This window comes from Anolis sagrei, chromosome 2 (assembly GCF_037176765.1).
Source record: "Anolis sagrei isolate rAnoSag1 chromosome 2, rAnoSag1.mat, whole genome shotgun sequence".
NCBI lineage: Eukaryota > Metazoa > Chordata > Lepidosauria > Squamata > Dactyloidae > Anolis > Anolis sagrei.
The window spans coordinates 80854767-80868534 of record NC_090022.1 but is presented as its reverse complement, the minus strand read 5'-3'; the positions used below and the strand labels follow the sequence as shown (position 1 = coordinate 80868534).

At 39.1% G+C, this 13768-nt stretch overlaps 1 protein-coding gene across 5 annotated transcripts in view; it reads left to right on the top strand.

The window, feature by feature from the left end:
* Positions 1 to 13768, top strand: part of SGCD (sarcoglycan delta) — a 630158-nt gene that overhangs the window by 476927 nt on the left and 139463 nt on the right. For all 5 annotated transcript variants that reach the window (XM_060765538.2, XM_060765537.2, XM_067463658.1 and 2 more), the window contains one exon: positions 7784 to 7885. In XM_060765538.2, the coding sequence (XP_060621521.1) occupies positions 7784 to 7885 (102 nt within the window). The remainder of the gene's footprint in view (positions 1 to 7783; positions 7886 to 13768) is intronic.

Here is a 13768-nt window from a genome sequence, read left to right as displayed (position 1 = left end):
CTTTCTACAGTTTTTTAAAGACCATGAACAAGTGAAAGATCACTGTGAGTAGAATAAATCATGCAGTTGACATAAATTATGTCATTCAACTTAATACATTGAAAATCTCTGTTTACCAGATATAAACTCCATTCTGTATTCTCACCCCCTTGGTGGAGTTTGTTGTTGTGTGCTTTCAGGTTGTTTCAAGTGTGGAGTCCAAATTCAATTAAAAAAACACACTATGTTTATAAGTTCAAGCAAAAAATCCAATAGTCCTTTCCTGCACTCCAGGGGTGAACAATGTAAAAAAGTGACTAGAAAACAGCAGCAGAACCTAGCAATTGGAAGCAGGTGAAGGAGCTCTTATTTTTTCATATAAAAATCAAAGGATAAACAAGATTGCTTGACATAATATCTATTGTATGTTGTTATAGACCTTCAAGTGATTTCCGATTAATGGCAACCCTAAGATGAGCCTATTCCTGGGTTTTCATGGCAAGCTTTTTTCAGTCGAAGTTTGCCTTTGCCTTTCTCTGGGACTGAGAGGGTCTGACTTGCCCAGGATCACCTAGAACAGAAGTCTGCAAATGTTTAAAGCCGAGAGCCAGTTCACAGTCCCACAGACTGTGGGGGGCTGGGCTATAGTTTGAAAAAAAAAATGGAATAAACTCCTATGCATACTGCACATATCTCATTTGCAGTACAAAAAGTATGAAAGAACAATACAGTATTTATAATGTAGAACAATTAAACCCAACTTTCAATGGGAAGTGTGGGTCTTGTTGCATCTCAGCAGGAGTTCACCTTGCTCACAGAACTCAACAAGAGCATGAATTCATAGGTAAATCCATAAAGCAGGATGCAAAACTTGACTAGGAATCTTGGGCCTTGAGTTTAAAGCATGAACCATGAACAAGACAGGTGTTTCCCACTCCAGTAGTGATATTGCTTGATCTGAAATCCTAACAACTCGCTCTCTCTCATTTAAGGGCTGCAAAACATGAACATATTCCTTTGACCTTGAAAGGCCTGCTTCTGCCTCTTCTTCCCATGGCCTTGCTTGCGCCTTAATTTCCTCCCCCTCAGGAACAGTCTGTTATCTCTGTCTAAGCCAGCTGCTTCTTTGGATGAACTGTTATCCTCCCCTCCCTACCTGTCGGCTTCCAAAGCAGTTTAATTCCCACACACTCAGAAGCATCTTGCTCCGAAATCCTCTCTTTTCTCCCCACTGGAGAATCATCTTGCTCCAAAAACCCCTCTGTCTGGGCACCTACAGAACCATCAGGCCCTGTACCCCCAAACCCCTCATCATCAACAACTGGCTGAACTCCAACAGGCCTGCTTTTGACTGATGAGATAGTCGTTAATTAGGATTGCTGTTGTGTGCCTTCAAGTAGTTTCAGACTTAGGATGACCCTAGGCCTAAAGTTCAGGGCAGGGGCTGGATAAATGACCTTGGAGGGTCGCATCCAGGTTGTGGGCCTTTGTTTGGGGACCCCTGACCTAGACGGTTTCCATCACTGAGCAGGGATTTCAATCCCAATCTCCAGAATTTTAGTCCAACATTTAAATTACCGCACCACGTTGGCGCTACTGTTAGTTTACTACTCTGATCTTATTAACTAATAGAGTTGTAATGGGCTAGGGGCATGAGAGATACCAGCAGGCAGAAGATGGAGAAAGAGCTGAGATTATTGAGAGGAACAACACAATGTAATGAGGGGAATTTTCAGTGCTTTGATAAACTAGAACAATGACTCTGTGGATTCAGGGTTGGCCATCAGCAATCATAATGAGGAGAGAATGGGAGAAGTTGAACAAGGTCCTTGCCTCTTTTCCCCTGAAACAAAGACCAATCATTGGCTGTATCAGACATATTGAGATGTAAGCATGAGGCTATTCTTCACTGAGGAGGCCATTCTCTTGGATCTTGAATAGAACTAGATTTCCTGACCTGTACTTTGGCTAGACAGAAGGATAGCAGTGCCTGCCCACTGTGTAAATATCCTGGAGTCTCCTGACCTTTCTGACAATTCCAGGACAAACCTCTTTCAGTATTACCACAGCTTTGACAGATGTATTTTGTATACCAGATTTATAAACATCTGAAATAATTCTCCATGCCGGAGTAGCAAATGAGACCATTGTGGGAATGTATTCTGAATTGCTTTGTGCTTCCCTAATCACATTTTTATCCCTTTCTCTTTATGTTTCAGTTAAAGCTCAATACAGTCTGACCAGAATGCATAAACTGGTGTTTTATCAGCTGATACTTTAGCAATTTGCTCCTTATTACCCATTTCTTACTGTGCAGTCCTGTCTAATAATCAATACAGTTCATGGGATGCATTTCACTTGAGGGGTTGCTTACTACGTCCTTTTCAATATTGTATGATAGCATTCATTCTCACACCTCTGAGACCAGAGCACTTCACTTATATTGTACAAAAGAGTTTGCTTTATATCCTTTTTGATTTCCCCCTGGAACCTTGCAAGTGCCAACCCTCCCTAGCCTTCTGTAGCCACCTGTGGGTAACAGCAAGGCTTGTATTTCAAGCAAAAATATGACAATGTTCACAATGTCACTTCATTAGTCCATTCCAACGTTTGGGTCTCATTAACATTTTCTATAATAATTCATATCCCTTTGAGAGCATGTTCTTTCTAACTAAAACTAGTTATAGTTTTGGGGATTTTATTAAAAAGCAGGATGTGTTTTTTGTATATAATTATTTCAGTGTCTATAATTGTATGTGCAAGGATTCTAGGCTTTCTGTTACACACAATTTTGGTTTATTTTCAGAATTCCAGTTCCTGTCTTGTATGTTTGTGCATATAAATTTCCCATCTGTTTCCACTGCTGGAACTATAGATAACCCCTGCCTATCAGCCCCAAGCAAGTCTAATCTGCTGTCTCTTATGTCAGGGAGCCCTGGTAGTTGTAAAATCTATCCGATCTATGGAAGATGAACATATTTAGAGAGAACAGAAGCCTCTTATAGATCAGTAAACAAGATGTGACTCGTTTGAAGGAAGAGCTAAAACCCAATGTATTTCTACACACAGAAGCAGAAACACTTCAGTGGGAAAGAGAAAGGGGATTCCTTCTTACCCCTGCAATGCACCCACTGTGTACTCCAGAGTGCTGGAAATCCCTGGAGAGAAGACCTTCCAGTGGCACAGAGAAGGGGTGGGGGTAGTTCTTTGAGGGATTTTTGCCAAGCTTCATTCTGTTTATTCAGTTTATATCATACCATTGCATAAGCGTTCAGTGGTGTTGCCCTGGTTGATGGACTCTGAGCAAGATGTCCTCTGGGGGACTCCTATACTGCTACTTTTTCACATTCCTTATTGTTGATGTTGTTGTTGTTGTTAGTATTAGTATCAATGCCCAGTTTTTAATCTCAAAGCAACTCATAATATTAACAAATATACAATTAAAAACACACAAAATGTAAATACTAAAACAGAATTAAACTAGGACAATTATTAATTATTAATTATAATTAATTATTAAAATACAATAATTAATTAATAAATAGCCATTAAAAACAATTAAATAGCACCACAAAATAACCCCGACTTGATCTTAAAAGCTTTCTTCCTTAAAAGACTGCCAGAAACTTTGCCCTGCCATTGAAAGTACAGCAGGAAAAGAGCCATTCTAATTTCCCAGAGTAGGGAGTTCCAGAGTTGAGGGACAACTACTGAGAAAACTGTCTTTTCAGTCATCACCAACTTTGTTTGCAATGGTGGTGGGACTGAAAGAACGGCCATTCCTGAGGATCTCAGAGTACAGGCAGATTAATACAGAGATATACAATCTGTTATTATTTGTACTTTGTGTTTCTTTGCATTTTATTCCAGGTTGAGGAAAATGCAGTGTAGAAATGAATAAAATTAAACAAAGTAGAAGAAAACTATCATCAGCCTTGTAGTCAACATAAATGTCTTCCTTAAAGAAATCTTAGTCTAGCAAGACAGATTATGATATTCAGAGAAGTGTTCAGGACTGGAAACTATACACAGGTTCAGTGACCTCATCTCTTGCCATGGGCCTTGACCTTCTGAGAGCAAAGAACATGGTAGAAATAGCAATGACATTCTAATTCATATTTGCTGAACTGTGGAAGGAAAATAAGTTATGACTCTGGCTAAACTTGGGAAATACCTAATGTGCATACATGCACAATGGTCTTCCTTGCCTTCAATAAATATTAGGAATCACATGCTACTGTTCAGAACCCTAAACATCATAATCACGATAAGCTTGCACTAACTTGTTTCTCAGGAATTGCTATCTTTGGTTGTCTCATTTTATAAGGAACCATCGTTATAAAGGATGGTTCCTTATAAAATGTGTTTTAAACAACATTGAAACACAGTGTATTTTGTTTTTTCCCTCCCACATTTTTCCAAATGTGGTTTGCAGTGACATACCAAGTCCGGTTAGGTAAAGTACTGTTAAGGATTTAAGGAGAAATGTTAATTTAAGTTGAAATCATACATTCAGGCATATTCAGTCTGCTCACTGCCTTGCATGGTCAGCAGGGCTGGGGAGAAAAACAGCTGAATTTTTTCTTATTTAGTCAGCTTTTGGCCCCCATTCAGTGTCTGTGTAGCTGGGGGAATAGTAGATTATCAGGTTTCTTTCTATCTCCCTCTTTTCTTTCCATTATAATAAAACAGTGTTGTTTAATGGATTCCGTTCGAAGTAACTATTTTTCACAAACTTGAAATCAATATATGGCAGACGACTGGGTCAAAGGTTTAGCAAGGGAAGAGTCTTCATGGACACCATTCAAAGGAAGGACTAAACGATAGGAAAGAGGCTATCAAAAGGTGCTGCTATGATGATACTGGTTGAGGACAAAGGTGCTTCAGGTGTAAAATGGAAAGCAGGTGGCTTGATGAAATGTGGAATTTTTTTCAGGGGAAAATGGTAAGAAAGAGAAAGAAAGGGAATAAAATGAGATATATGGTTACAAAAGCATGGAATGCTGATTTGAAAAAGTAATGTATTTTCTTACTCATTAAAGGAACAGACAGTCAATGTATTATCATTATAGAGTTCCTTTGAGAAACAGTTTCTTGTATTGCACATTGCCTTGTTTCTGATATTGCTGCAAATTGATTATCACTGCTTATCTTATATGATGGACTATTGGGGTTGTTACTTAGAACAAGTGTGCTACATCCCTTACACAAGCAATGATCATGGTCCCTGATAAGGTCTACTTAAAAGAAGTTTCTGTACTTCTTCCTTTCCTTCTCAGGGTCACAGTAGAATGGGCAGCATGAAGCATCGCTCCACAGAGAGTGTGATTGTTGCTATTGCATGATTTCTGTGGAGCAGTGTTTCTCAGACTTTGGTCTTCCAGATGTTTTGACCGTTTTCATGACAGTTGATCAAACAGTCTGGAATTTCTGGGAGTTGAAGTCCAAACATGCTGTGGGACCAAAGTTTTGGAATCACTGGTGTGGACCAGTATTACATATTGCTCTCTAGCACCATGCCAAGAAGCAGAAACATGGTAAGAAACATTCAGTACGCATTGCTCCACTTTTCTACCTTACCTACACAACAATCCTGTATTGTATCTGTGGCTGAGACTGAGTTTCATGTTTTAGCTTCTGGTTCTCAAGCCTCAGTGTAACATCTTGCCACTAGCCTACACTGCTCCATCTCTTAAAATATATTTTGCTGCACACACAGGCAAAGTTGTTATTGAGAAAATCAAAGAACTGTACAATGCCAAGTACATTTCTAACATGCAAAACAATGAGGAAGCAGAACATAAAGGAAAAAATTGAGTTGTTGTAGCAACATTACGACTTCAGTAATGCATTTTCTAAGACTTGTCAAATCAACCAATGCTCAAATCTCACAATCTTTTGGCACTCTTATTAGAAGGAGATACCATACAGTGCCTTAAGGTGATGAACTTTGCGCATTGCCTGATTTAACAGGTCTTTGAAAGTGCATTATTGAAAATGCTGCCATGTTGTTAGCTCTATTTTTTTTCCTTTATGTTCTGCATCCTAATTGTTTGGCATGTTAGAAATGTCACTTGAAATGGTGCAGTTCTTAGATTTCTTCAATAATAACTTGGCCTTTGCATCTGTACCTCCCACATACATACATATTTATGGTAATTGCATCTTTGACTAGGCCAGAATGCCTAGTTTAACAGACAGTCAATCTTTTCAGGTTGAATGTGTAATGTGGATACATTTTGCTTGCCTATATGGATTTAAATTATTCAAAGTAAATTATGGGGTGGGCAGAGTTATAAAAAATATTAATTCAGATTCTAGTAAACTGTTTTTCAGCATTTGAACAAAATCCTTCTCTCTCAATTCTTCAGTATAGATTTCTAGGATCTCTAGGTAAACAAACAGGATTTCTGAAGAATTGTCTGTGTTTTATAACTTGGAATTAAAATAAAACACTGAATTGTGTGCATTAAAAGAGGGAGAAAGAGAGAGAGAAGATAAAGACAGCAAAGTCTTTATAGGTGAACATAAGTGTATGCTGCCTATTAGAAAGAAATTATTTTAGAGAAGAGTATACAATAAGCCTTTATTGGCATAACATGGCAGAGAGTATAAAAAATAGTACACATAATAAAAAAGGGCTTCTCGTTTGCTACACATTCAGTTTGCAGACTTCATTCAGGAATCTTGCCACTGAAAGGCAGCAGCTAAAGTCCTGGCAATTTAAAAGCAAAATCACTTTGTCAGAATCACTGCGGTTCTTCAGTGAGTCTAAAACTTGTGTTAGCAGACTGGATCTTAGCTCCTGGTAGAGTGGACAGTGCAGGAGAATATGCGGTATGGAGTCTAGCTGACCTGTGCTGCAGAGGCAGACCCTCTTGTCGCTCGGGAGGCCATTGAGTCTTCCTCTATGGAGCGGCGATGGCATGATGTTAAATCTAGCCAGCATGTAGGCTCTTCTGTAAGAGGGGTTGGTGAGCTCTGTGATGTAAAAGGCTGGATTTCCCTGTGTGTATGGAATTGCCAAGTTAATAGGTGAGCAGGATTTGTTTGCCAAGCTCAACAATTGGTTGTGGTCCCTATCTAGCAGCCTCCTTTTGATGAGGGTAAAAATCTCGGGAGAAGATAGTAGGGTCAGGAAATCGCTGTCGTAGCCCAATTCCCCGATCTTTGCCAGGACAGTTGAGCACCATTTGGAGTGGTGGAGTTCGCTCAAGGTGAGTTGAGTCAGAGAGTCTCTGGGACTTTGATAGTGTATAGATAGCCAAAATTTAATGACGATTAGCCAGATAGTAGCCTCAATAGAATATTGCCCAGATTCAAGACAAAGAACTGCATACGGGACACAGTTGGGGGCACCATATAGTTTGTGGAGGAATTTCGAATGAAAAGATCTGATGGCGCTGTTGTTGGGGGTTAACCAGATGGGTGCTCCATAGAGAAGTTGTGACATCGCCTTTGCTTTGAAAACTTGCAGAGCTAGGGGGATATATTGATTACCCCTGGAGTGGAAGAACCTCCTGGTCGCACTGCCACTCGATTTGGCCCGGGCCAAATAAGAAATTATTGTGAAGCAGATTCACCTGTTGTATTCTGACTTAAAACCTGTCATATAAATGTTGAAAGGGGCATTTCCGATCAACTGAAACACATTTTCCCTAAAAGATTAAACCAAAAGGATGCTTACATTGTATTTTGCCTCCCAGGGTTTTACAAGGGTTTTTTTTTTTTAACATGATATACATTTTGGCTGCCTAGTGTTTATAAAATCATACTTAATGTGGCAACCTCTTCTGTATTTCAGGATGGAATGGGGAACCTAAGAATCACAGAAAAAGGTTTAAAGCTAGAAGGAGATTCAGAATTCTTGAAACCTCTCTACGCCAAAGAAATCCGGTCTAAGACAGTAAGTTTACCAGAATGCCGTTTGTTTTTTTGTTTGGACTGAGAAGCAAGGTACCATTTTCTATATGTTTATGTGAGAAATTGTAGTTTTAACCAACTAGATTAATGACTAAGATCAATTTACAGTTTCAGTGGATTTGGAGTTGTCCTACACTAGGAGTCCCACCTTTGTCTGCTCTCAAAATATATTGAGTTGCTCATTGTTTATCAATTGTCTTATGAAATTCATAAGACAAATTATGAATTTGGATTTCATTTGTCTTACAAATATTAAGTTTAAGGAGTCTCCACTGATGGTTTCCATGTTAGTATCATGAAATATATTCTTCTATGTCAGGCATGGGCAAACTTCAGCTGTCCAGGTGTTTTGGACTTCAACTCCCAGAAATCCCGGCCAGCTGAGCAGCTGTTAGGAATTGAAGTCCAAAACACTGGGGGGGGGGGGGGATTGAAGTTTGCCCATGCCTGCTCTATGTTTAATCTGAGCTTTGTGGGGTTTTTTGTGTAATTCAAGGCAGCAATGTAACACAGCTCATTTCGAACTTGGGTGTAATTTACTAAATGAATTGTGCATTAAAGGAAATGTAGCAGATTAGCACTGGTAGGCGCATTCATGTTTGATAAAACAGAGGCATTGTTTTTAGTTAAAGCCCAAGTAGCTAAGGTGAGTTCCCAGTGTTACAAACTGCTTCAAAACTCTTTCTTTTATTACCCTTTCCACACTTACACTATAACTAAAGAATTTAATTCCTTAGAATCATAGAATCATAGAATCAAAGAGTTGGAAGAGACCTCATGGGCCATCCAGTCCAACCGCCTGCCAAGAAGCAGGAATATTGCATTCAAATCACCCCGGACAGATGGCCATCCAGCCTCTGTTTAAAAGCTTCCAAAGAAGGAGCCTCCACCACACTCCGGGGCAGAGAGTTCCACTGCTGAACGGCTCTCACAGTCAGGAAGTTCTTCCTAATGTTCAGATGGAATCTCCTCTCTTGTAGTTTGAAGCCATTGTTCCGCGTCCTAGTCTCCAAGGAAGCAGAAAACAAGCTTGCTCCCTCCTCCCTGTGGCTTCCTCTCACATATTTATACATGGCTATCATATCTCCTCTCAGCCTTCTCTTCTTCAGGCTAAACATGCCCAGTTCCCTAAGCTGCTCCTCATAGGGCTTGTTCTCCAGACCCTTGATCATTTTAGTCGCCCTCCTCTGGACACATTCCAGCTTGTCAATATCTCTCTTGAATTGTGGTGCCCAGAATTGTGGTGCCCAGAACTCCTTCAATGTAAGGAGTTGAATACAACTCTGCAAGAACGGAAGTGCTTTACAAAAGAACATGTAAATTAGAACATGGGGGGGGGGGGGAGGAGAGGGTTATAGTTTCAGGTCACCTTCCTTTGTAGGTGAGAGGTCATCTTCCCTTGTGCATTTATTAATATTAAGCTAATTTAAAATAATTTGAGATACAAATGTTAAAATGTAGTATTCTGAGGAATTAGAGAGGCAGATTCTCCCTTGAAATAATTAAGTGTCATCAATGTAATTTTCCCTTCTTAGAATCTCACAACTCATGCGCATTAAGTACAGCTCAATATGTGCATCACATATTTATCTGGTTCAGTGGCTGAGTGATAAATACTTTTATAACAAAAATATGTGTAGCTACAGTTTAAGTCAAGCTGACCTAAAGACCACTTGGAAATTAGCAAGCAAGAGAAGTTTAACCTTTAGAATGAACAGAATTTAGTAAAATTGTAAATCATTTTAAAAAGTTTATAGAAACTTTAGCAATAGAACTAACAATATTTTAACATGACAATAGTGAATGCTTAAAAATTACCACAGCTAGCATCTTTTCAAATAATTGAATTTGTCTTCTTTTTATGTACTTAATCAATTCAAATTAGTCCTATAAATCTTGGTGTATGAGAGAGTTTTGTATTGATAATGTATGCAATGGATCACAGTTCCTGTTTCCTTTTCAGATACATTTATATTACTCATTGGTTAACATGCTGTCTTGATCAGATGTCTAATTGAATAACATTAACATCCTTCAACTTTGGATTTCATTTTCTTACAAGAATTACATTCTGTAGACTATTCAGTGCAACATCCATTGTAAAACTGCATTTCATTATTGGAGTTTATGACCTTTGTAAATTGGCCATAGATTAATCAAAGCAGAAACAAACCTTTTTGAAGAAGAGATAATGAGGAAACAATTACAAATATGCATGCTTTCTTATGGGGTCTTTTACCTGTAACATTTGATAGTTGTGTAAGCAGATCATTAACTTTGCTCAATAGCACACTTCTTTTTATTAATGAAATGAAAAGTGGGTTTTTTTCTAAAATATACTAAATATTGTAGGTGATTGAAATATTGAGCTTGCTTCTTTTTCATAACCACAATAGTGAAAGAGGTGTTTGTGCCAACAGCATGCATGATGTGAGTGAATTGTCTTGCTCCCTATTTAGTATTGTTGATATAATTAGAATTCTTCAGCTGACATCATGAGAAAAAAAATCCTAAAGGATTAGTTCTGACATAGTGGAATGATATTTGTGATGGAGTAACAATTACTGGCTTAACTACCAGGAAAGAAGGGTAGGCATTCCCCACTAGCCTTGGTACCAAGAGGAAGCAATTCTTTTAGCGAGACATCAGGAAAACCTGATTTCTGGTTCTGTGTATGGGCAATGTTAGGGGAGTAGGAAGTTTCTGAATCCTTGAACCCATATTCCATTTCATCTCTACCAGTAGCCTTAATTGCAGAAGGATTTGCTGAGGTCTGGGAAGGAGAAGATGGCTTCTGTGGCTGCCATTCTCTTGATAGAACATAAAGCCTACCACATTTATTAGGCCATTTCTGAAAATATAAGATTGCTCACTAAAGAGTGTAAAAGCTGCCATGCTACATATTTAAAATGTTGACTGGGATTCAATGTGTTCCATAAAGGTGTGGTCCACAGGGTGGTGCCAGTCAACAAGCCATCAGCTACTAATCCAAGGTGAGATGGGAAAATGAAACTGATGTAACCAATGGGCACAATTGTAGTATTGGTCTCTGGCACATTGAGTGGAAAACACTTGCCAATCTCCCATATCAAATAGCTTGAGGTCCACTGCCATCAAATTTATTTATTTATTTATTTATTTATTTATTTATTTACAGTTCTTATATTCCGCCCTTCTCACCCCGCAGGGGACTCAGGGCGGATTACAGTAAACACATATATGGCAAACATTCAATGCCAGTTTGACAAACAACATTTAACAGACAAAGGCTATTTAACTTTTTTTTTTCTGGCCGCCAGGGGAGCTGCTGCTTTTCATCGTCCATCACGACACCGATGAAGTTCTTCCGCATTCCACATTCCCCGGAGTCTTCTTTCTTTATGGCCTCATAAATTAGTTAAATTTAGCCTCCCACACAAGGTGGTCCCTTATTTTCCTACTTGACAGGTGTAACTGTCTTTCGGGTTGCAAAGGTCGACAACGGGCTACACAATGGCTGGACACCCACTCCAGCCCGGGCTGGCTTCGAACTCATGATCTTTTGGTCAGAGTGATCTTAATGCAGCTGACACTCAGCCAGCTGCGCCACAATCCCAGTGAGAAAGTCAAAGAACACTTTCTCATGCTCACAAGAAATAATTATCTAATTTAGAGCTCTAAATGGCTCCAATTCCTAAGAGCAGGTTTCAGCGGATGGAAGGGACTGTATTCTGCTAAAAAAAGGTGATGGTAGAATAGTTGTGGTTTGTGTGCATGAAGCTCTGGGGTTCCCAGCCATTATAGTGATTTCCAGATTGAATTGTAGACTGGAAGTCAACAGAGTAAAATCCATGAGGATATACCCATTTCTTTTGCTTTCCATCACACCTGCAGTCTCCTTGAAAATGTATCAATATTACATGTACATCAAGCAACTTCTGTGGCCTTTGTGTAAGGGAGCGGAAAGTGTCCAGGTGTCTCTGAAGAAAGGTCATATTTTCCTCTGGGTTTGTTATGTTTTTAGAGCAATATATTGGTGTATCAAACCTATTATGGGACAAGAGCATCATTTTGGATAGAGCATCATTTTAGTGTATCAATCCTATTATGGGACAAGTGACATTATAATCTCTTAATTCCTATGTATGTATGTATATTTGCACTGAATCTGGGCTAGTTCTCTTGAGCAGGACTTTGCAGGTGCCTTCTGGCAAAATGAGTGGTACTCCAAGGAGGGAGTGTTCCTCTGTAGTAGCAAACTGACAAACATTTTTGTGGGAAAGCAGCATGTTTGCAATCTTGTGTAGTAGCAGAGTAGACTCCTTGCAATTAATTTACCCAAGGATAGCTCACTGGTGGTCTTCTTCAATTGCCTGACTTCCTCCTGTGCTCTGATAATAGAGTCCACTTTAGGATTAAGATCCCTAAGTTCCTTGTAGAGATGTTTAACTGTGGTAGCAATAAGTTGAAGTGTGTGGTAGTAGCTTTGTACATCCGCCAACTCGGTAGCTTGCACACCAGTTTCTCTATTGCAGCTAGAGTTGTTCAGAAAGTCAAAGTTATTTACAACACTCCCCAGATTCCACATTATCACTTTAGCAACAGCTGAGAAATGGTTTACATAGTAGTCAGCAATGTTCTTTTGTTTTGCTGTTGGAGGAGCTGTTGGGGGAGTGTTACCCTCTGCTTCTCTCTAGCGCTCCCCCCCCCCCCCCCCATGGTCAACTACCAAAAGGGGTTCTTATGAGCAACTCTGAAGCCTCCTGCACTCTAAATATTTAAAATCAACGGCTGAGAGAATACTTTCAACAAGAGAGGGAAGACATTAATGTCTATTAAAAGAGTCTTATCTGACTATGGATGGGAGGATTGAGCTCCTCGTAGTGCAACTATCTCCTCCACATTCGAAGTCTAGTTCATGAAGTAAAGGAATACAGCACAATTTTTTATTAATTTGTCTTAAGTCTGAAGAAAATATGGCATTTCATTGATATACCCACATGCAGATTGATGGCAAACAAATAAGAGCAATAATATAAAATTATAAGACACAGCAAGAATATGTGAATGTGATGGATACTGTTGGGCAACAGAGTATTAAATAAGCTAGAAATTGGTGTGCGTTCTAGCTTTGATTTACTTTTTCATATGGGAGGACTGCAGATGCTGATTATATTTATAGTAGACAAAGCATAATAAAACATGGAATTAAGTTTAATTATACCTCCCTCTACTGTAATGAAGTTATACCACTAATTCAGCATAGTGTTCATATGACTTTCTGTATGAAAAGAATGGGGGGGGGGGGGGGGAGAGAGAGAAAGCTATGCCTTCTGATTTTGAAAAATTCTTGCCACTATTTAATATGGCAATACTGGATTAATGCCAGATAGGCATCAAAATAGACTACCATCCTCTGTTAAATGTGGGTATTGGGTGAGAAGGAGAATATAAGCGTTTAGTTGATTCTTCCCTTCACTCAAATGAACAATTTGTGTGACTGGGTGTGTGGTTGTGAATTGGTTCTGTCCAGTCTTATGAATGTCAACATAGGATATCAGTGTCTTCACAATCTGTAGGTTTAGGAGGCATCATTTCAAGTGTGCTTACTGACCATCTAAACAATTTAGGATCTGTACTGGGTCAAATCCAAGTTCTACTTTCTGAGAATAATTGGGATTTGCTCACGGATTGATTCTGTGTTAAATCTGGAGGATTCTCTCTAAGTAGGAGTTGCATTTTCAGGAGATGGAGAAGCCAAGGGAAATGTGGTAGAGAAACTATAGAAATAGTGAATTCTATATTATGGATCATTAAGTGAAGCTAATATGTATAGCAGTTGTTAGGGGATATGAATGGGGGACTTCCACTCTAAACCCGTTGGCAT